Here is a 25085-nt window from a genome sequence, read left to right as displayed (position 1 = left end):
ATCAGAAAAGGAATAGTGCAGTCTTCATGGTTGGAGGTTCAAATTAAGAAAATCTAGATTCAGGATGACCTCTTGGCATGTGTAAAAAAATTAGTAAAAAAAGTAATATAATCGATATTGAAGGAATTAAAAGAGCTAAGGAACACTTGTGAAAAGATATGCATAGCTTAAGCATTATATATAGCATGGCCTTAACTAGAGCTGATTAGAAGGTAACAATCAATGTAAACGTTCCGATTTTATCAGAACAAAACTTCTTATTATTATTGTTTGTTGTTATAAATCTCTTACACGAACCGCCAGGGATGTTTTCCACAAGCAAACCAAAAAAAAACTCCATGGAGTGTTACGCTTGATCTATCTATCCATGGCATGATACTGTCTGGCTTGATGGTGAATTTCGCTATATTTAAACCTGGAGGGTCCTAACACATAAGGCACATTCCATGACATATCTTCTCATGATTCAGCACGCCTAGCAGATGTCCTCATGATTCTGCGCTTCTAGAAGCCCACACAGGTTCTTCATGCACCTACCTAAGAAGCCATGAAGACACAACAAGTCAGAGGTTGGTTTTTTAGGATTAGGGTTAGGGTTAGGGCAGGGTGGGGTGGGGATGGTGGGAAATAGAAATTATCACCTGAGAAACTTGATTTCCACCGGACATGAAGTTACACAGAAAGATTGAAACTAAAACAGAAGAAAGAAAAAGCAAGGACTAATCAGTGTTTTAGAGAGGAAGTCAAAAGAAATACCTGAAAGAAGGCAGAAGAACTACAAGATTATCTCTGATCTTTGTTCTTTAGGGCTTGCTTAGGAGCTTCCACAGTGCCCAAGTGGATTACCGGAATGTTTTCACGGTAACTAGTGATCAACTAAGAGAACCCTACTGTGAAAACGTTCCGGTGATCTACTTGAGCAATACTGTCAGTGTTTCTTCACCTGATCTCGATCGATCTCTGGGAATGAACTTTGACAATCTCGGAATTCAGATAGACAATATCTTCGAATCTCTTTGCTTTCGTTTGAGGACAGATATATACATATATATATAGAGCTAGAAAGAGTGCGGGAAGTTTCACAGCAAGTAAATTGGAGAAAAGTGGAGAAAGGGAGGGGTGAGGGAAATTACATGATGGGAAGAGCTCGAGATTGCTACTGATAAAACCAAAAAAATGAAAACAAAAAAACAAAAAAAATCACTGTAAAGGGCTCCTCAGCCCTCACAGCTGTGACGTATGGCCAAGGATCCATCTTTGCATCATCAGTCCCAGCGAAAACCTTCTTGAAAACTTTCTTTTGACATTATCGAAGACTGGTACGTGGCTTTAAATCACTTATCGGTTTCCTAAATAAACCTGGCTATTCTCTCTCTTTCTCTCTCTCTCGATCGAATCTGTGAAAAGTCCATTTGACCAGTCATGGTGAATTTCCTACGCAAGGGATGGGATGACCATTGAAAACGAGCAGAAGGCTGAGATTATGGATTTACATCTCCGAAGACCAAGGAGTAGTTGCCGCTTTAGAAACACAAGACCTTTCTTAACCCATAAGGAAGATAATGACAACAAAGGTACTTCTAGAACCCTAATGCTGTGGTCGAAATTGAATGTTGAGCATTAATGGACAGCACCTTGTCACGATCTTAGTTATTGACTAAGCCAACCGTGCTGGCACTTAGCACTTACTTGCACTAAGTCAGCCTAAAATCCAGCTAGAAAGAGTATAAGAAAAGCTTAGAGCTCAAAGAGAACCTTGAAAGAACTTGTATTGCTCACTTGGTTGATTGATTTGTACAAATGAATCCCTCCCCTATTTATAGGTGAGGTAGGATATAATAAATGATTATGATTTTGTACAAGTGTCTATAATCTAATGGTTAAGAACATTCTAATGGGTCTAGATATTTCTAGGGATATTTCTAGTGACATAATACTTTCTAGATGTAGATTCCTCTAGAATCTCTCTTTTCTAGAATGTGGGCTAAGTGTAGCACATTAGTAACTTTAACTAAGTTGGGCTAGACCATGTATGTCTAATTAATATTATATCATTGGACTTATGATAAATTAGACCGTGTCAACCTGCTACCTATGTTGAGATCGAAATTTCGACCGATTGTCCATTTCACAAGTGGGTAAAAAGCAAAACGGACAGTTGAGGTTGAGATTTCAATCTCGACCATAGGTAACACAAAGCACTGAAGTTGAGCCGACCCTAATGAGTCCTAATTAGAATATAAATAAATAAATAAAGACAATGCTATCTAAAATGATCATTATATCCTTGAAGAGATAAAATGGACAGTCGAGGTTGAGATTTCAATCTCGACTATAGGTAACACAAAGCACTGAAGTTGAGCCGACCCTAATGAGTCCTAATTAGAATATGAATAAATAAATAAAGACAATGCTATCTAAAATGGTCATTATATCCTTGAAGAGATGAAATGGTCATATCACGGATCATTGCATTGCTTGCTCTTATGTCCATGTCAAGGGGTGGTGCACAAAAACATCCAGAGATGGGTATGGATGTTCAACAACAACAACAACAACAACAACAATAAGCCTTGTCACAACTAAATGTGGTCGGCTACATGGATTCTTGCCCTCCAATCATTTCTGTTCGAGGCCATGCTAGATACAAGGCCTAAGCTATACATATCATTTCTCACCACTTCTCCTAAGGTTATTTTAGGTCTACCCCTAGCTCTTCTAGTTCCTTCAATATGGATTATATCACTTCTCCGTACAGGAGCATTTATGGGTGTGGATGTTCACAAGCATCAAATGTCCAAATTATTTCTACAAAAAAAAAAAAAAAAATCCAAGTTACTTGCATACTAAATTATTTATATTGAACATAAAAAATCTGATTTCACGTTGACTTGAGATACTTGCTCTGAATTAATATTAAATATATTATTGGTATTGATGTAATACCATATGAACATACCATATCACCTAATATCATCTATATTGGCATGAATTGTATGAACATTGTATCATACCGACACCCGAAAATGATACAAATGCATATTAGCCTTATACCAAATAATAAAATATTTCTTCCTTATTAGAACTTTTGTATGAAGCATGCTTAAAATAGTGTCTTCTTTTTATTGCTCTTGAAAAGACTTACTTTTATTTAAAAATCAATTATTAATTTTTAGTAACTATTAAATGCAAATATACTAAGATTCCTACCCAAAAAAAGAAAGAAGGTGATTACTAGGATGGGCATGTTTTACACTGAGAGGTGATTTGCCTGCTCTAGTTCTAGTAAAGAATGAAAAAATGAAGGTGATTGCTTCTTCATAGGTTTCGTTCCATTAGAATTCCTCTTTACCATAGCTTACCTCTAAAAAAAATTATATGTGTACCCATTTATTTGTTTTTGTCCATTTTTAACTGTGGACTTGTAGGGTGGTGAATGTGTCAGTTAGCTCAACAAGTACACTGGGCCAAAAAGTTAGTTTGAAAGATGGGCCTTATGGGTAAGTTGCCTATAATTCAGGTCCATTTCCTTGTCAGAAATGGACCTGATAAATTTCCTCTCAGGACGAGGAACTGAAATGAAAGAAAAATAGGAGGAAAGAATAAGCGAAACACCATAGATGATAACGGAGTTCGGCTTTGTCAAGCCTATATCTCCAGAACTCAGATGACGACAGAGTTAGTCTTAGTCAAGCTTATATCTCCGGAACTTACTAGTGAGCCTAAATGCACTAAAGAGATGCCAAACATTACAAGAATAACAAACAAACGCATGTACAAGAATGACCTTACACCAACTATCTTTAAGATACCCTATACACAGAGACAAAGAAAAAGACAGAAAGGAGAGACCTATCGCAAACCAAAAACCATATGTTACTGATAAGGGATAGAATTGTAATTTCTGTATGGGCAAGGTCATAATGTATGATTTACAAACTGTAACTGCTATATATAATAAAGGTGAAATCTCACATTGTAATCTATGTTGATGACATCCTTGTTCTTGGGCCTTCCACTATAGTGATTGATGACATATTGGTTTCTTTGGCCCGTGAGTTTGCAATTAAAGGCTTGGGCTCAACTCGTTATTTCTTGAACATAAATTTAACGCCGAATCCTGATGGGCTCTTACTTTCTCAAAGAAAGTATATTTTTTATTTACGTACCAACATGCATGCTTGTAAGCCCATAAGTTCTTCAATGGTTTCTTCTGCAAACTTGTCTCGTACAGATAGTTTTCCTTTGGCTGATACGATAGAATATCAAAGTGTTGTGGGGGCTTTACGGTATGCCACCCTCACATGCCCTGATATTGCTTTTTCGGCGAACAAGTTATGCCAATTTCTTTCTTGCCCTTCTGATATTCATTGGATGGTTGTAAAGCGTGTCTTATGCTACTTGAAGGGAACTCTGTTTTATGGGCTTCAGCTTTATCGATCATCTTCCATAGATTTACATGCTTACTCCGTTGCTGATTGGGCCGGCTGTATTGACGACACAAAATCAACAGGTGGTTATTTAGTTTTCTTGGGTTTTTATATCATGGCAATCTTGCAAGCAAACTGTGGTAGCTTGATCTTGTGCCGAAAGTGAGTATTGTGCTTTTGCTTTAGCTACTGCTTAAGTAACTTGGATTCAATCCTAACTTCGGAAACTTCGTCTCCCCTTGATTTGTGCTCCTACGTTATGGTGTGACAATGTTGGGGTTGCTTATCTCTCTTCTAATCCGATTTTTCACATGCACACAAAGCACATTGAAATAGACTTTCACTTTGTTCGTGATAAAGTCTCTTATGGTGATTTATTGGTTCATTTTGTTTCCACCATAGATCAATTAGCTGATATTCTCACTAAGCCTTTGCCTACACCTTGATTTACAGTTTTGCATGCCAAACTCAATCCTCAATCTCCTTGATGGAGGATCGAGTTTTTTGGGGGTGGGGGTGATAAGGGATAGAATTGTAATTTCTGTACTGTTAGAGGGCAAGATCATAATGTATGGTTTACACACTATAATTGCTATATATAATAAAGGTGACAATCTATTCCATCTGAGAGATCTTAACATTTACAATGAAAAATGACCCCAAAAAGATGACCTATACTCCAGTTTAAGCCTGACTAGTTCTTGAGGCCGGTTCAAAGATCAAGTGAACTGAAAATACAACATCAAACCAATCATGCTTGCACTCATACAAGTGAATTTACTGAACAACCCTTCATACTCTTCTATTTTAAATATACATTAATTTGACACATTTGCTCAAAAAGAGCCAAAAAAAGCAAGTAAAGGAGGTAGTTGGGTTGACAAGATTTCATGGTTGGTGAGTGAACCCAATTTTCTCTCCTAGTCTTGTCCTCATCATGACTTTTAAACTACCATTAAGAGAACAAGGGAAACAGAATCCCTCACCAATATATCTAACTCTATCTAAGCTTCCATTGCCCATTGGTTCATCATGAAATCAAAGAAAAAAAAAAGGGTTTTCGTTTATGATTAAGGTGCAAGTACGTGGTGGGTATGGCACTAGTGCTTTGTTAGGTTAAGTTTAACTCATCTCAATTAAGTTGATTAAAATATCCCTCCACTTGCATGGGTCATTGTTGACTGCACTGTGGCGCCTCTTTGTCTCTTACCACTAATTAACTATTTTAGTTCAGAATGTCTGTCAAGAAATGTCACATAGAAACAATAATTTCCATGACTCATCAAGGAGGAAATCTAACTCCTTTCAATTCAAGCTGGTTATGGAAGCTAGCTAGAGATTTTTCTTTCTGGTTCTTGCTCATCCAGGAGAAAATCTTAACAGCTTTACAAGCAGAGAGCCTCTTCAGCAATTAAATAGAGTTTACACATCATACTTCATCAATACAATTCAAAGACATCATCATTGTAAGTGACAACGAAATCCATCCATTATTCATTTGTTCCATTCCAGGTCCGATCAAGCTAGCACCTTCTCGAAGACACTGTACAAGTATGTCCATTAATCACACAGAGGGTAAGATCTTATGGTGCTGAGACCTGAGACTAGAAGATTAGAAGTAAGGTTCTTGCTTTTTGTGTGATGTGGAGCTATCTTCCTCATATGCACCTCTCTCTAGAGGTAGCTGAGTCCAAATTTTCTAGAACATGCATGGCTTGCCCTTGCATAGGGTAAAGACTTCTTAAATATGAGACACTAACACACTTTTGTTTGGTATGTGCTCCCTTCTTCTCCTATCCTTTGAATTCAAACCAATATCATCAACCAGGAAAATATCGATCGAGAAGATTAATAGATATCTTAGACGGGGAACTATATATGTTCATGTCGTTTGGATTGGGTTAGGTATTGTCATCTCTTTCGTCATCTGAATCCAAAATTAAAAATTGAAATCATGAGCCAATGGCATGACGATTAAAGAGAGTTACTTCTGGGGTATTTTTTGAGTGAAACTTTGGAACGTTGGATCTGAAATTTCAATTGAGATTTCAATCTAATGATTCGAAATATATTGCTTGAAAGTCATGTGCATTTATTGAAGCAAGGCCTGCTTCAACAACATAAATGCTGAAAAGGGATTGAGATTGCCACTTGGCGAATAGCCTTTGCACCAGCATTGGGGCCTACGTGTAAACATGAGATCCATATGATCATGCAATATTGTCTATTACAAGGTAACATAAGCAATACGTCAACCTTAGGTTAGCCTTTTGACACAATGATCCCACAGTACTTAAAGAGGGGTCATTTCGAAGATTATCTATCATCATGTTAGGAAACTTCAGATTTATGTTGTTGAGTGTTTTTTTTTTTTTTTTTTTAAGTTGCACAGTAATTTGTCTCATCACCTTGCCCCAGAGGCCTACCCTGCTAGGGGATAGGATATTTTGACTGAATTTCACTATGGAGTAGTTATGGTCGAACCAAGATACATAATGGTCGAACCAATGATCCAACTAGACCGCCACGATCTAACCCGGATATGGATAAACCAAGATTGAACCATATCCCCTAATCATAATCAACTCTTGTATAAGATAATTAAAGATAGGAGATCACGAAGGGAATGGACAAGTCCATATCAAACTCTATGAACACTGTTCGAGAGGAATTCAACTAACCTAAGGGAGATAGGTTCCTAGTACAATTCTAAAAAAGAACACCACATGTAACCGACATCCATCAGCTTATATAAAGGAATATCATGATCAATAGAAGGTATGCGTTTTTAAGTTATTCTAATAACTTGGAGATTGAGAGGGAGGAATTAAGTTGGTCCTATTTACTAGAGTGAATTAACTTGATCATTGGAGACGATACTTGACCACACTGATCGAGCACGTTTTTGCAGGTTTATACGTTAGAACTCAGAAGATGGAATTCTGCAACAACAATAGTTATTAGAAATTTGTCATTTTGATACCACATATGTATCTCATCTCTCTTAATGAATTTTCGCTTACCAAGAAAGAAAAAAAATATAGTATTTAGAAATCAAAGTTTTATTCCTTAATGAGCATTAACTGCCTATTCATTACCTATAACTCCATTATCAGCTCACCAACAAGAATTGTATAATTAAAATAATTAATTAGATAATATAAATTATTGTTCTCTCTAAAATCATAAATTCTTGGAGGATAAGCCTACTGTGGGACCTAGCACACTACAAAAATTCATATAGAAAAGAACAAAAAATGTATTATTAAATAAAGAAGGGATTGTCGAAAGGTCTAATTAAATCATTAATAATTTTGTGTAGAATTTATACTTAAAAAAGATTCAAATCTCAAACATCCACTTGTGTGTTGTTTATAATATTTACATGTCAACTACACAATCAGAAACAGAAATAACTTAATTTCATTACCCAAAAACATTGGAAGAAAGAGCTTTAGGAATAATAACAATTTCTTGAACTTTGCCAATGCAAGATTGGTGGAGTGGTAGAAATTCATACTTCTCAGTGGAGAGGTCGTTGGTTCGATCCTTGCAGACAATGTCTTCCCCCTCAGGATGTAATCAAGGTGCGCGTAAGCTGGCCTGGATGATTTAGCATATGCTTAATATGTTTCAATTAAATGAGTCGGCTAGCTACTTGGATTCTTCTCTTTCAATTAGTTATGTTTGATGTAGTAATAGATATAGGGCGTAAGCCATACACATCATTTTTCACCATTTCTCTTAAAGTTGTCCTTGGTTTTTCTTACTCCTTCAATCTAAATTAAATCGTCACTATGTAGATAGGCATTCAAAAGTCTCCATTGAACATGACCATATCACCTCAGTCGATTTTCTTGTAGTTTATCTTTTATCGGAGCTACTCGTAAGCCAGTTCTAATATGATCATTCCTTATCTTGTTCTTTTTAGTTTTGCTATTTATCCATCTTAACATCCTCATTTATATAATATTGAGTTTATCTATATAATGTTCCTTAACAGCCGAACACTTTGTACTATATATCATAACTAATCGTACGACAGTCCTACATACTTAAAAACACATGTTCAATTATTATGTGTCATAAACTAATTTAGTTCTTGATTGTTATAAATTATACTAATGTTGTAGGGATTATAAAGCTGTCACTAATGACTATGGGTTTATATAGTTACATCTCATAATTGAAACTAAATATAAACAAAATTTGAACAATGGAGGAAAAATCTTGTGTCCCTATTACAACCATATATAACTTCAATTATTTTGTAAAGCTACATTTTGATACATGAATTAAGCAGGGAAAGTTTTCAAACTTTGTTGAATATTAAGTCTGACCTTGTAATAAATCAGCATGGATTCATTACTGTCGACATAAACAAACATCGGTTCTTCCATCTTCTTCTCTTTTCAAATATCCATGTTGAAATATCAGCCACACGAGGTTGTTTAAAAGTTGGAAAAAAAAGGAGTATTAGAAGATTCAACAGAAAAGAAACTTAAAGACGAGAAAGACAACAGCTGGGCCTTGACTGATTGATGATCAAATAATAATCTTAGTTCGCATCAAAGACAAGAAGAAAATTTTGTTGAAAGAGGAGTATGGAAATAAAATTTGACTTTTGTAACACTGAGGGACCAAATTCAAGATTTTGCAGAGAATGATGTTATTGTATTGATGCAGGAAAATACACTCCATTGATTCATGCATGCATCTTTTTCCAAAGACCAAACAAAGTCTTTAATCTTGAGAATTATGAATGAAGTCCTTTTGTTCCCACTCCTTTTATGTTCACCTACCAAACTCAGAAACGAAAAAAAGAAGAATTGGAGAATCAGCAAGTCTGATTATTGGGTAGGTTATCTCATATTTGACCATAATTTGATTGGAATTATATATTCACATATTTTGGATGCATAAGTGCGTTGTTGGTGAACATCAATTTTGTCAAATTAGAATATTCCAAGGTTCAGTGAGGACTAAAAGCTAAAAAGGTATTTAGAATTTTGAAAACTTTGAAATGATTGATTGTACGTGGATCTCAAAAGTATTAAAAGGTGTTTTATGAGGTATGTATTCTTTGGATGTGCATGGTGTTCTTCTCTCGATACAAATCATTTGTTTGAGATTTGAAATGTGAAATCTGTATGTTTTGAAAATCAGTTTTAACAAACCTAAGGTTTGAGGTTATAATACACTTCTGTAAATTCAAACTTTAATCACCACGTCAGTAAATAATTCAGCCCTTTCAAGTTTCAACCTCTTTGATCAACATTCTTTCGATGATAGAGCATGACCACAGATATATATATTTTGAGTGAATCACTTAAAATCATGTTTTGGTCGTATTTGTTTTCTTTGATATCTCGTTTAGTGCATATGTGATTTTCTCATTTTTCATGTTTTCATCTTAGTTTCAAGCCTAATGATATATTCGAATATCATCTGAATCCGTCTGAAAATCGATAAAAAATTATTTGAATTTGTCCAAATAAAGTACGATGTGTATACGGTATTTTCACTGTGCAATCCATTTATATCATTTATATATGTGATGCATCTAAAACTTGATCAACCCTTGGGTTCTTGCAAAACAATGTCAGATGTGGGCCGACTTAGTGGTCGAGAAGCCACCTCCAAAGGTTAAGTCAATAAGTGAATCACCACAGAGCTCCGGCAAGTTGCAGAGCTTAATTGAAAGATGAAAGTGGAGGAAAACGATTCAATTATCTTTTCCTCATATTATGCTTCGGTTTATATAGGATTTACCTCATTTTTCCAACCGTTGGATCAATTCATCAATCTTGCTTGTAGCCATCCGGTTGTAGGGTTTTTCTCCCTCTATTTGGGTAAGTTATGGTTTCTGTATAGGACATGACTGCAAATCCCGAGTTTGATGGGATCACGTTTCTTTTCATAACCCCTAAGTTTCTTCGCGCTTAAGGCAGTAATTGATTATCTTCTGCTACAGGTCCCGATCGGGGTGATCGAACCTTGACCACGGTTCGACCCGTTTGATTATTATTATTTACTTAAGAATATGATAACCTATCACCTCATGCCTAACCGTCCAAATGGGGTGGAACCCATAATGTGACCAGAACTAATAATCCTTTTTGGCTTTTGTAGGAAAAATAGTACTTTGCTAAGACTTTCACCCTGATTTAGGGCCATGGAATACATGACACATGTATTGTGTGATATCTAATGAATTGGCGGCGTACCATGCTTTCTTTTGGTAGAATTTTCAAACCCAGCATCTTCTGCATTGGGGCTGGACGTTTGTCCATGCACCAATTTGAGCTAAGAACTTTCCTTGAATTATGGTTCAGCACTATTTTAAAGCACGTGACTAAAACATCAAAAACACGTGACAAAAAGAAGAAGTGTATAAAATGCAGAGAAAACATCCAATTTCCATGAGGGAAAGGATAACACTTTTCACAATGCATGCTTGGTGCGCATATATGCATATGTGCACCACTTCTCTACCTATTTGCATTTGCATTACATTCTTAGGAACACAGTTATTATATATAATTTAAATATAATATTGGCCTTTTGTCCCTAACTTTGAAGGATTTTGATCTCTTGACCTCTTAATTAAACAAGAACTATATTCTTATCCCAACTCAACGTTGCTATGGATGTTTAGCACATATCCTTTTTTAAACGAAATAGAGTAGAGTGGGAAGAAAATGAAGCTTTTCCTATGAATAAAAAGGTCCTAGTCTTATTTGCCTAGTTGAGATGGGATCGTTAAGAGACAATGCTCCATGATTTAAGGAAAATATAAATTTATGTAGCAAAACAACATTTTCCACCCTACTCTTCTTCAAAAGGTCCTAGTCTTGTTTGTTTAGTAGGCTTGACTTGTCGCCCCCTATCTGAAAGCGCAATACGGGTTCATTTGATTCCCAATTAAAACCTAATTTAGTCATCATGTTTTATAGGATTTTTCTTGGACATTTAAAGACTAACTTGTCATTGACAGGTGAGGAAAGAAATTATCATGCATTGTGTATTTGACTTGATACTATTTATTATAATTGCAAATAATGTACACATGATCTTATGAATTGTTGTGAGACTTTGCACAAACATAAGGTAATGTGTTATTTCATGTTTATGTTATCATTCAATTTATTCACTTGATGTTTGAAAATGTGGAATGTGATGAAATTGAGTGGTATGGTACTACTTACTTAATCATAAACCAACTCGGGGTTGTGGGTTCACCCATTACCCCTGGTGTCTATGCATCTACTTAGATTCATTAAGTACATAGTCAGTAGGTGTCTAGATGCATTGGTTGGTATATCCTGATGAGTGCTACCACCCATTCGACATGGGTATAGAAGTCGAGGAACCTATGATTGGTAGTGGCTGGGTCTTGATGTCATCTAACATAATGTGTGATTTTCATGGGGAGGCTTAGGCCCACAGTCGTCATGCAATTGGGAAGGTTGCATATGTATACTATTGAGCTTGTGGTATTTTCAGCATGATGTATGATTTCCGTGGGGAAACCACGAGGGTGTCTGCCTATGCATATGTGGACAACCATAAGGTTACGGGATGTTAGTCTAGCACGATATGCAATTTCCGTGGGGAACAATATCCCTATGTTAAAACGCGGACCAAAAGGACACTAAGCATGAGAAAATGTGTCCATATCACATGTAGCATGAGACATAATTGACTTTGCTTTAAGTTAGACTTATCCTTGACAAACGCCAATATTTAGACCAAATGGTGTTAGTCAAAGAGTGGTGACCTAATCCCTAGCCACAATATAATGTGACCTAATCCCATTGCTGTAAATAACCTAAAAGACGGCTTGAGTGCCATGAGGGAGAGTGACAAGACTTCCAAGAGGAGGCTAGTATTGTAATTTAATTCATATCTACAATAGAGACTCCATTTGTTAGAGTTTAGGAACATATTTGCATTCATTCATTATCTCATCATTATAACACATCCATCATCTCCTTGCTATGAGCATGGATTAAGAAGAGGCATATGCCCATCTATTGTATCTCCAGGCTTCTAGATGGTACCGCTCCTCATGTTTTATTTAAATATTATTTGATAAGTACCTTACTTATTTCTATAATTTTGTTATCAATTATCATGCTTTTTATTTTTTGATAATTTATTCCTTAAAAAAAATTGTTGTAAATTTTATAATTTTCTTAATAATTTACTCCTAATAGATGAAAATTTTTATTTCGAATTAAACTGAGGGATACTAATTAAATTTTAAAAATAAAAAAAATCTAAAAATATATTTTAGGTAGTTAAGTAAATATTTTCATTATTAAAATCCAAACTTTTTTAAAACAACCTTATCAGGTAAATCTTTTTTTATTTTTAAATAAAATAAAACAAGAAAACCCCACCCCTTACCCCCAAAAATATTTCTAAATCTTTTTTAAACTAAACACGTGTCAAGAATAGAACAATATGGGCTCAAAAATTTCCATTCAAACTTCGCCATCAACCTTTTATTTCTTTCCTTTGCTTTTTCTCCCCCCCCCCCCCCCAACTACTCCCAGCCTTCATTACCAGTAAATTCCATCTCTTTTCTATTTTAGAACAAATACTTTTTATATATTGAAGATGGTGGATTGGTAGTAAATACTACATAATAAAAGACAGGACTCTGCCCTTGACTTCAAGAAGATTCGAAATCTGACCTCCTCTGGGGTTAGTAATCTTTTTACCAACTGAGCTACCTCTTGAAATTTAAAATATTTTTTTCTCTTACATACAAATGGATAGTGGTGCCCTTCTTGGTAACTAGGAATATGCTGAGAAATAATATAAACACATGCATCCTGATCTCTTTTCCTATTGGTAGTCATTAAAAATTGAATAATTCACCATATAGACCCTCTTAGGTTTTTGTATTTTCAATTATACATTTGTAGATTCCATTTCATTAGCTACTAATAGAGTGGCACGAAAGTTCCTTCTACGTACCCTAGTAATACTGTAAAATAGTCAATTTTTTTTTTACTTTTATTTATTTATATGAATATATAATGTTCCAATAAATCCGCGTGATAAACGGTCAGTGGAGGTTATCCCACACCATTCCGTACAGCCGCCTCCACCTTTCTTTGTTTTCCCACTACCGGTTTTTTCTTTTTCCTTCTTTTTAATAATATATATATTTCGCTTTCGGCTTTCCCCAAAGTGGATGTAGCCGGGTAGGTCCCTGAACCGAACCACCAATAGACCAGACCGGATTTTATTTTAGCGGTTAAAATTTAATGAACCATCACGTCAGACCAGACAATCCGACCAGACCGGTTCTTTCTTTTAATAGTTTTAATTCAATGGCTCATGCTAAGCCCAGATAAGTTTCTTATCATATCCAAGATATCTCATTTGGGTGGTCGACCACAATGGAAGAAAACACTCCCTCACCCTCACCCTCTCCCACTCTCACACACAAGACTTAAATTAATGAAAATTCCATACTTAAAACAGGTTGACATCACTTCTGTTCATATCTTCTTTCAACAATTGGGGTAGGAGAAGGAGAAGGAGAGGCTTTTAATTTTATCAACTACAACAACCCAACAACGACACAGAAGTGATTTTCTACCTGGCTTTAATTAGGTAGATCTCAATCTTTGCCTTAATCAGTTTCTTAATTTAAGTAAGAAAGAAAAATGAACACATACCTAACTGATAAGACAAAATCATACAAAGTCACAAATAAAAAAATTTGACAACCCAAGGATTTAGTTCATTTATTTCTCCTAGGAGTAAGAGAGCATCTTCAAGGTTCAAAATACTTTGCCTAGTTCCATCAGGGATTAAGTCACATGGATGAAGAGATTTGCTCTTCAACCTTATGTTAACTACTTCATAACTAGACAAGTGAATTAACCCAAAAATACAAAGGAGACGGGTATTTCATCAGTGCGTCAAAAGTTTTAAAATTGATGGAACGGATTGAATCAGATATTTTAATCTATCTCATATTAGGGTGGCCCAATCTAGTGTCAATACATCAAATTGGGTTCTAGCCACATAACACCACATACTAAAAGAAGTTATGATAACTAATAAAATAATAATTGTGAATGTTGTGGATAACCCCTATTTGATTTTCAAGATTGACACATCGATATATCTTAATGGGCTCACATGACCTGTCTCCCCAATTGAAACCCTACATATGTGTATTTACCATTGAAAAAAAAAATGAGAAAGAAAAAAGAAGAAGAAGAATGAATGAATGAAAGAAAAGACACTCTATGAACATGTTCCTCGTGTTCTCTCCTAAAATCATTGTAAGATATGAGGATTTCTGATATATGGTTCTAAATGAAGTTTTATAATGTTGTTCTAATAGTTTACAGATATCTCCATTATAACCTTCTTCCATATGCATTGAGAGTCTTTTTACTTCACTTCTAAATGTAGTATATCATATTGATGTGTGAACCGTGTTAGATTTCTATGTTGTTTTTAATTGTTTTTGTTTTTGTGTGTGATTTTCTCGTGAATGATGATCGTTTAGTAGTCAAAGTTTTGATATGATTTTTTGCAGGGGTGCCTCGTATTTATTATTATTTTGGTGGGGTTGCATGTAAAAAACTCAAAAGGATATTCTACTTTGATAATAGTAATATTTAGCTACCTTTGTAGTCTTTAATACATATTATATATATTCCATAATCAATTACATACCAAATACAGACTGAAAAGATACACCTAATAATACCCAGCAAAGCCTAAAGGATTTGTCTTCCATTTTCCCCAACTTACTTATTGCCTCACCTTCTTTCTTAGCCAGGTAAGTCATATAACTATATAAGTAGAACATGCCAGCTCTCTGCTCCATTATCTCTCTCTTTCTTTTTCCTTCAACTTTCCATGAAGTGAAGCTTGAGAGATAAAAGTAGCCCTTCATCATCTTCAAGTTCTTTCAAAAGAACTTGTTTGAATTGATTGAAATTTGCTTCTTCAGTAGCAACTCTAACTTCCAATTCCCAACACTAGGGAGTTTCTTAATCTAAAGTATGTTTTTCTTGGCTTAGTTCTGCATTTTTCATCTTTTCTGAATTGTACTTTACAGAAGATGGATGGGCTAGAGAGAGTTTTGGATTCCGGTCGGCGAATTAGTCATAACATGAGTAGGAGCACGAGCAAAAGACACTGGGGAGTGGAAGATGTGTTTGCAAGGTCTTCGAGATCGAAGAGGAGTAGTGGTGTTGATGATGACGAAGAAGCTCTCAGGTGGGCTGCTCTGGAGAAGCTTCCCACTTATGATCGCCTTAGAACAACTATCATGAAGTCTTTTCTTGAGAATGAACATCAAGACCAAGAAGGAAGCAAATCGGTTCACAAGGAGATTGATGTAAGGAAGCTTGACATGAATGAACGAATAAATTTCATTGAGAGAATCTTCAAAGTCGCAGAGGAAGACAATGAGAAGTTCTTGCGTAAGCTTAGGAACCGAATTGACAGGTGAACTCTCTAATTCTTCTTTATTGATAAAGTTATATTCGTTTCTGTTTTGCTTTCTCTGGCTAATGGATTTCTGAACAAAGCAGAGCTTTTTTATTTTTTATTTTTAGTTTTGTATTTTTTGTGTTTTTATTTAAATAAATAATAATTATTATTATTTTCTTTATTGGTTTTATTTTCTTCTGATACAAGGGATTCTAGGTAGTGAATAAAATCCATGTAGAATAAGAACAATTCTTCAGATATTTTATTGGATATTTAATAATTTTCATCAGTGTTTTATTGTTGAAGAACAAAATATGGGATTTTATATGATAGAACGTCCTTTCCTAATCCACCTAAAATTACCAAATGGGTTTTTAGTTCTCATATTGATGTAACAATTTATTTTATCATGATTTGGTTGCAGAGTTGGTATCCATCTTCCAACAGTAGAAGTTAGATTTGAAAATGTAACAGTTGAAGCAGATTGCTACATTGGAAGCAGAGCTCTCCCAACCCTCCCAAATGCTGCAATGAATGCTGCAGAATCAGTTCTAAGTTTACTAGGAATCAGACTAGCTAAAACAACAAAACTCACAATCCTAAAGGATGTTTCAGGCATTATAAAACCTTCAAGAATGGCACTTTTACTAGGCCCTCCTTCCTCTGGGAAGACAACTCTGTTACTGGCACTTGCAGGAAAGTTGGATCCAAGTTTGAAGGTAACTCCATGTTTGGAGCTTGTGAACTCAGTTCATCTCAAGTTGAATCCAAGTTTACTGGCTGATTTGATTAACATTTTCTCATTTTACAGGTTAAAGGGCAAGTTACATACAATGGGTATAGACTGGATGAATTTGTGCCTCAGAAAACATCTGCTTATATTAGCCAGAATGATGTTCACATAGGAGAACTTACAGTAAAAGAAACCCTAGATTTCTCTGCTAGATGCCAAGGGGTTGGATCAAGATACGGTAAGTAAATTAAATTTTTTATCACTACCCATTAATGTTATTTACTGAATCTGAAATGGGTTAAGATTTTGTTCAAAAACAGAGCTCTTGGCTGAGCTTGCTAGGAGAGAGAAGGATGCTGGAATTTTCCCAGAGGCAGAAGTTGATCTTTTCATGAAGGTAATTAAATACATATAACCATTGCTTAATTTCCTTCTCTTAATCATAAAATAATTTTCATATATTTAGTTTTTTTAATTTATCATTTTGACTTCTTCTTTCTCAGGCAACTGCAATGGAAGGTGTTGAAAGCAGCTTGATCACGGACTACACTCTCAGGGTAGGTGTGTATGAAAGTGTTTGAGAGAATGACTCTGTGACAAATGTTAGGTGTGGAAAACTTCCCCTTTATGGTTTTAACAAAGAGGAATCAAATGGGTTCCTTGGAATTTCAGTATTCTCAGTTGAATTCCAGGAACATGCAGAAATTGAGGCTCCACTGACCAAGGATGGCAAAGCCAAATGCTTGTCAGCTTTCATACCATTTGGCTAATTGGGTTGGTGAACTACTTTCCACAACCATAAAGATTGAATTTCCTGGACCCTCCTGAAAATCCTTTTTCTGATCTTTGTCGTGTAGGTCCAACCTATAAGGTGTGGAGTTTTTACCTTATATATTGTTGGATTTTGTCCCCCTAACTCTTCAAGGATAGCAAAGTTCTTGGTGACCAAACACCTCAAGATGAGGATGAGATGTGTGTGGTGGTGACTTTTATGAGTCATTTTGTATGAAGTGAAAAGAAAGTCTCTAATTTAAGTAAAGTTTATAACAATTTGGATGCTTTTTTGAGAAATAGTTTGACCGAGTCTATAAAAATACTATTACAGATATTGGGACTCGATATATGTCGAGACACAATCGTCGGTGATGAGATGCAGAGAGGAATTTCTGGCGGACAAAAAAAGCGAGTTACTACCGGTTAGTATAGTATAGTTTAATTCATCTACTCTTACTACTTAATTATGTTTTGCTTATGTCATAATCCATCACTAAGCATGCTTTCTTTTTTTTTATTTAGAGATTTTTGGTTGGGAACATGATTTTGATAATTATTACAAAGTGGAAAGCACTCCAGTGTTTGTGATCATTAATCCTAACAAAATATAGATTCCTATTCCTAAAGTTTTAACAACTCAAAAGGACTTCTCATCTCAATAGCCTTAGTGCAATCCCACCTACCTTTGCCCTCTTGACAAGAAAACAAGAAAACAAGAAAATAAATATATAAGTCTTATCAATCTTTATAGGTATATGAATATTTAAATATTTCAAAACATGTAAGATATCTAGACGAAATCTATCAGAGATGGGTCCCACATGATGGATCCGATTATGATCATTGATTTTTAAATGCAGGAGAAATGATTGTAGGGCCCACAAAGACTCTATTCATGGATGAAATATCAACGGGTCTAGACAGCTCGACAACATATCAGATAGTGAAGTGCTTGCAACAGATTGTGCACCTTACTGAGGCTACCATTTTTATGTCCCTCCTTCAACCTGCTCCGGAGACGTTCGATCTCTTTGATGATATCGTTCTTCTATCCGAGGGCCAGATCGTGTACCAGGGCCCACGAGAGAATGTCCTTGAGTTCTTTGAAAGTTGTGGTTTTCGGTGTCCAGAGAGAAAGGGAACTGCTGATTTCCTTCAAGAGGTATCAACTTACTTACACTTGGTAAGTGGCGAAGCACCGGATCATGACAATGTCCGTCTCATCTCATGTTCGTTATTTCAGGTAACCTCGAAGAAGGATCAAGAGCAATACTGGGCAGATAAGACAAAACCATACCGGTACATATCGGTGAGCGAGTTTGTGAATCGGTTCAAGCGGTTCCATACCGGGTTGCGCCTTGAGAACGAGCTTTCACTACCTTTCGACAAGAGCAGAAGCCACAAGGCAGCACTTGTGTTCACCAAGTACTCTGTTCCCACGATGGAGCTTTTAAGGGCTTCCTTTGACAAGGAATGGCTTCTTATCAAGAGAAATTCCTTCGTTTACATCTTCAAGACTGTTCAGATCATCATCGTTGCGTTCATTGCTTCCACTGTTTTCTTGAAGACCCAAATGCACACCTCAACCGAAAACGATGGTGACGTTTATGCTGGTGCCCTCATCTTTGCTGTGGTAATCAACATGTTTAATGGGTTTGCAGAGATCACCATCACCATTGCAAGGCTTCCTGTGTTGTATAAGCACAGAGACCTACTCTTCTACCCGGCCTGGGTTTTTACTCTTCCAAATTTCCTTCTTAGGATCCCAATTGCCATTCTTGAAACCATTGTATGGATGATTATGACTTACTACACTATTGGTTTCGCCCCAGAGGCTAGCAGGTACAACTCAATTTCAGAACGAAGTTTTCTAGTTTTCTTAACTATCAAGAAGACAATATGAATGATTCTAAGCTTCCCCTCTTCTTTTGTAGGTTTTTCAAGCAATTACTGCTGATATTTTTGGTCCAACAAATGGCAGCGGGTGTCTTCAGGCTTATAGCTGGAGTGTGTAGGACAAACACCATCGCAAGCATGGGTGGCTCGCTTATGCTCCTCATCGTGTTCTTGCTAGGCGGTTTTATCATTCCTCGAGGTTAGTGATGTCATTTTCCTAGTTCCTGCCATAGTCTAGCATTGTCTTCTATACTCCGTTAAGGAAGAGTTACCCTGTTCTTGATCTCAACTATTGTTCATAGCTGATATAAATAGTAATTTGCTGTTGCAGATCAAATTCCCAATTGGTGGGTTTGGGGTTACTGGATTTCACCTCTTTCATACACTTATAATGCTGTTGTTGTCAATGAGATGTTTGCTCCAAGGTGGATGAACAAATTGGTATGTTTGAGTTGTAGAGGTTTCTTGCAACTAGGCCTAGAATCCACTATGATCAAAAGATGAAATCTCTTTAAAAACACTACCATAATTCTATGACAGGCATCTGATAATGTCACAAGATTGGGAATTGCTGTGATGGAGAACAATGGTGTCTTCGCAGAGAAGAATTGGTTTTGGATTGGGAGTGCTGCTCTTTTGGGGTTCACATTCCTCTTCAATGCCCTCTTCACCCTAGCACTTATGTACTTAAACCGTGAGTGTTCAATTTCATTCTAGACCAGATATTTTATTTTGTTTCATGCATCTTGATCATTTTTGTTATAGACATTCTAGAGACTAAACCTCACTGAATTATTAACGGATCACCCTTCTTAATTTGTTTTTAGTTGAAGTATTAATTACAAATTCTTACTTCTCAGCTGTTGTTTCCCTTTTCTAATGATAGCTCTTGGAAAACCACAAGCAATTATATCCGAAGAAGTGGCCTCCGATATGGAGGCTGACCAAGAAGAATCAAAAGAAGAACCAAGAATTTTAACATCAAGGTCGAAGAGAGAAACAGCCCCTCAACCTTTAGCGGCGACAGATGGAAACAATACAAGTAAGATATGCAACAATGAGATGTATTTCTGTCTACATCTTTGACAAAGCATAGAACTGCAGATAAAAGTTACTTGACATATTCTTATTTGTTTAACATAGACTTGAAATCTTTCAGGAGAAATGACAATCCAACGAATGAGCAGTCGAAGCAATGCTAATGGACTAAGCAGAAATGGTGATTCAGCCCTCGAAGCAGCAAATGGGGTTGCTCCCAAGAGGGGGATGGTTCTTCCTTTCACACCTCTAGCTATGTCATTTGACGATGTGAACTACTATGTCGACATGCCTCCGGTTAGATCTCCTATGCTTTTCACCATTTTCACTTTCTTCAACTAATAGTTTGGAACTTGAATCATCAAAAGAGCATATACTCATTATCAGTATCGTACTTTACAAAAGTCAAGTTGCCCAAGTATCACTGTAAAATCAAGAAATAAGTAACCAAGGAAGATTGTGCTGACTAAGAAAAAGCTAACTGAATTACTGATCTTAACAGGAAATGAAAGACCAAGGAGTGACAGAAGATAGACTCCAGTTACTTAGGGGAGTGACAGGGGCATTCAGGCCTGGTGTTCTCACTGCACTGATGGGGGTTAGTGGGGCTGGAAAGACAACATTGATGGATGTTCTTGCAGGAAGAAAGACAGGGGGATACATTGAAGGTGATATCAGAATTTCAGGCTTCCCTAAGAATCAAGCAACTTTTGCGAGAATATCAGGTTACTGCGAACAGAATGATATCCATTCACCACAAGTCACCGTTAGGGAATCCTTGATCTACTCTGCTTTCCTCCGTCTTCCAAAAGAGATCAGCAGCGAGGAAAAGATGGTAGTATCACAAATCTTATTTTTAGTTTCAAATTATTTTGATTTAGAACTGCAGGTTCTAAAACACCTGGTTTGAAATCATTTTCAGAAATTTGTGGATGAAGTTATGGAACTAGTAGAGCTTGACAATCTCAAGGATGGAATAGTGGGGCTTCCTGGGATTACAGGCCTCTCAACTGAACAAAGGAAGAGGTTGACAATCGCAGTGGAGCTTGTTGCTAATCCTTCAATCATTTTCATGGATGAACCAACATCAGGACTTGATGCAAGGGCAGCTGCCATTGTCATGAGAACTGTGAGGAACACTGTTGACACTGGTAGAACAGTTGTCTGCACTATTCATCAACCTAGCATTGATATCTTTGAAGCTTTTGATGAGGTAAAAACTTTTCCTTCTCTCTCACAACCCTAGAGACACCACACACATGCATACACACATTTTATGGTGGATTGGTATATTCACATGATGTTATACACCAGCTGCTGTTGATGAAAAGAGGAGGTCAAGTTATCTACGGAGGCCCTTTGGGTCGAAATTCTCAGAAGATAATTGAGTACTTTGAGGTAAACATCAATTCTCCCTCCTGCTAAATACGAATATTTTTTAAAATTTTTTTTGGTTGGCTGAAAGGACAAAAAATTACATTTATAAACTAGTAACTATTTTTTAGTAAAACTAAGATTATCAAGACATCAAACAACTTCCATGGGAGTCCTTTCGGTGACGATTTCTTAGTTGACCTCAGGTCCTCCAAAAAGAAGAAGAAAAAGACTAAATCCAAAAAGTAGGGCTAGTGCTTGTTCTAGTTTCCTTTTGGGCTTTTGTTCCACTGTGCTCAGTTTATGCGCTAGAGCTTTGCTAAATTCATGCTTTGTTGTATGAGCGACTATATTTTTGTTCTTTGGTAATGAATTTTATTTATTCATGAAAAAAAAAAAAAACTATTGTTTAGTAAGGCTGCCAATTGTATAAATTTAATAATTTACAAGATAAGAAATGTAATCTAATATTCTCTACTACTGGTTTTCAGAGCATTCCGGGTGTTCCAAAGATCAAAGAAAATTACAACCCTGCAGCATGGATGCTGGAAGCTAGCTCTATTGGCACTGAAGCTCGGCTTGGAATTGATTTTGCTGAGCACTACAGATCATCTCCCTTGTTTGAGTAAGGAAGCCAACTCTAATCTATTTCTGAACCCAGCAGCTATAAATAGAAAATTTTGTAGACCTTGATATTATATGTGTCACGTTGCATCTGTTACCAGGCGAAACAAGGCATTAGTCAAGGATCTGAGCATCCCAGCCCCTGGAGCAAAAGATCTTTATTTTCCAACGAAATATTCTCAGTCATCATGGGGGCAATTCAAATCTTGCTTATGGAAGCAGTGGTGGACTTATTGGAGAAGCCCAGATTATAATCTTGTCAGATTTTTCTTTACCTTGTCTTGTGCACTCATGCTCGGGACAATCTTCTGGGATGTTGGCTCTAAAAGGTCAGTTCTGGGGAACCCAACTTAGCTTTGCACCTTTGCTAATAAGAGTTCAATGTTCACCCTTGCATCTCATCTGCACTTCAATAAAAACCTAAGGGTTTTTCTTTTGGCTATGGTTCAGGGAGAGTTCAACTGATCTAACCATCATTATTGGAGCTATGTATGCGGCTGTCCAGTTTGCTGGAATCCAAAACTGCTCAACTGTACAACCGGTTGTCTCTATTGAAAGAACAGTGTTCTATCGAGAAAGGGCTGCTGGGATGTACTCAGCCTTACCATATGCTATTGCTCAGGTGAGAAATGGAAACTCCGAAGAGTAGAAACTAACAAGAACTGGTGAACAGTTCAATTAGCCTATAAAACAAGTCATATCTTATAGTTAATTTATCAAGCAAAGACACCCCTTAGAAGTAATGCCATATCCATTGTGATGCAGGTGGTTGCAGAAATCCCATATGTATTTGTTCAAACCACATATTACACAGTTATTGTATATGCCATGGTCAGCTTTGAATGGACAGTAGCGAAGTACTTTTGGTTCTTTTTCATCAGCTTCTTTTCCTTTTTGTACTTTACTTATTACGGAATGATGACCGTGGCCATCACACCAAACCACCAAGTTGCTGCAATTTTTGCTGCTTCTTTCTTCGGGCTCTTTAATCTCTTTTCAGGCTTCTTCATCCCCAAACCAGTAAGTCAGTCTTCCTTATTGCATCCAGCTGAAGATCTTTTTTCCTTTTTCCAATTTCTTCTTTTCCCAATGGTCTTAACAGTTAACACTTTATAAAATTTGCAGAAAATTCCAAAGTGGTGGATCTGGTATTACTGGATTTGCCCAGTGGCATGGACAGTTTATGGCCTTATAGTTTCACAATATGGAGACCAGGAGCAATTAATCAGTGTGACTGGAGGGAAGCAGCAGAGCATTAAGAGCTATGTGGAAGAACACTTTGGGTACGATACAAATTTCATGGGCCCAATTGCAGGTGTTCTTGTTGGATTTGCAGTCTTCTTCGCATTTTTGTATGCATATGCCATTAAGGCACTGAATTTCCAACAGAGGTAGAAATGTACAGTGTAGTATCCATATGTAGAGCATAAAAGAAATGTTCTTCCTAATCCTTCGTAGGTTCATCATCCAAGTTCTTCTTGTAAATAAACGTGAATTTCCAAATTCAGATAAAAAGAATAGTAAAAGCAGAGAGTAGCAGCAAGTGCACCAAATTCGCATTCATCCATCAGGGAACAAGATGTGTTCAGGTCAGCCATATGGATTAGTTTAATTCTCAAAAGAGATACTGAATGGAGTTGAGCTTAAGCTAGAACGTATTGGATCATCAATGTTAAAGAAACCTTTGCTCTGTGGAAGAACACATAATATGCATCTCAGAGTGATTGTATATATCCTAGCTTCTAATGGTCAAGCCCTATTGAAGAACTGGTTTTTCATGGATTTTAAAGGTCTTTCCTGCATCAATATAGTTACAGAATCTAAAGAAGAAACAACATTAAAAATGTCAAGCAATAATGGAAGCAAGTTGTCATGACCAGCCGACACTGTTCTTCTGTAAGTCTAGAAGAACTGAGGACTTGGAAGGAAAATAAAATCCATCACTAGTCGTGGCTGAATTGTATCTTACAAATCATGGTCTAGTCTATGAAAAATGAATTAGCCGTTGGGTTCTAAGCCATCTCTGGCAATGAATTAACAATATAAAGAGATTTTCTCGCGTACTTTTGATGAATCACTATTAATAAAAGCTTCCAAGAAATCACAAATAAAAAGGGAAACAAATCAAAGCAACACATATATTTAACATGGTTTCAAGACCAATGCGATGTGTTAAGTCCACAAGCGAAGAACTTTCACTATGTAGGAAGAAGATTATAAAGTAGGGCTGCGATAGGGCCTGGCTGGGCCGGGCTTTTGCAATCCCAAGCCCAACCTTATATATTTTAATCTAAGCCCATTCCCGCTTTGACCCTAATTTAGAGTCAAAGATTATTATCCATGTTCCTAAGCCCTACAGGGCCAAGCCAAGCCCATTCCCACCCTATACTTGGCCCTGTCCCTAGCCGTGATTGGCCCTGACCTTGTCCTTATCCGTCCTTCATTAAGATCAAGCATCAATGACAAAATTAGGGCCAAGTTTAAGGCTAGAAATTAGAGCCAAAGGGCTAGGGTCAAGGCAAAAAATAATGGATGGGTCGAGACAGCCTAGTGGGTCAAAGAGTAATCCCAAGTCCGCCCAAAATTCTGAGCCCAAGCCCTATTTGGGCTCAGGATGGGCCTAGAGCGGGTCAGGGTCGTCAAGGCCAAACATGAATAATTATACACTGAGGTGTAGACTTGTATAATGTATGCTACCATTAGAGAATTTATTTTTTTGAGGTAATTAATACCATAAG

General features: G+C 36.5%; 1 protein-coding gene across 1 annotated transcript; it reads left to right on the top strand.

Moving 5' to 3' along the window:
• The first annotated feature begins 15251 nt into the window (after nt 1-15251).
• On the top strand, nt 15252-24225 carry LOC149018319 (ABC transporter G family member 42-like). Its single transcript, XM_089152608.1, has 21 exons — nt 15252-15923; nt 16333-16627; nt 16720-16879; nt 16962-17038; nt 17145-17198; nt 17747-17837; nt 18276-18577; nt 18659-19257; nt 19350-19510; nt 19643-19752; nt 19852-20005; nt 20198-20353; nt 20471-20646; nt 20852-21184; nt 21272-21562; nt 21664-21747; nt 22215-22348; nt 22449-22676; nt 22798-22969; nt 23113-23367; nt 23473-24225. The coding sequence occupies exons 1-21, from the start codon at nt 15535-15537 to the stop codon at nt 23740-23742; spliced, it is 4491 nt and encodes a 1496-aa protein (XP_089008734.1). The 5' UTR covers nt 15252-15534; the 3' UTR covers nt 23743-24225.
• Nucleotides 24226-25085: the final 860 nt, after the last annotated feature.

This window comes from Hakea prostrata, chromosome 4 (assembly GCF_041222555.1).
Source record: "Hakea prostrata isolate BN-2017 chromosome 4, UWA_Hpros_2, whole genome shotgun sequence".
Lineage (NCBI taxonomy): Eukaryota > Viridiplantae > Streptophyta > Magnoliopsida > Proteales > Proteaceae > Hakea > Hakea prostrata.
This window is presented reverse-complemented; position numbering and strand designations above follow the sequence as displayed.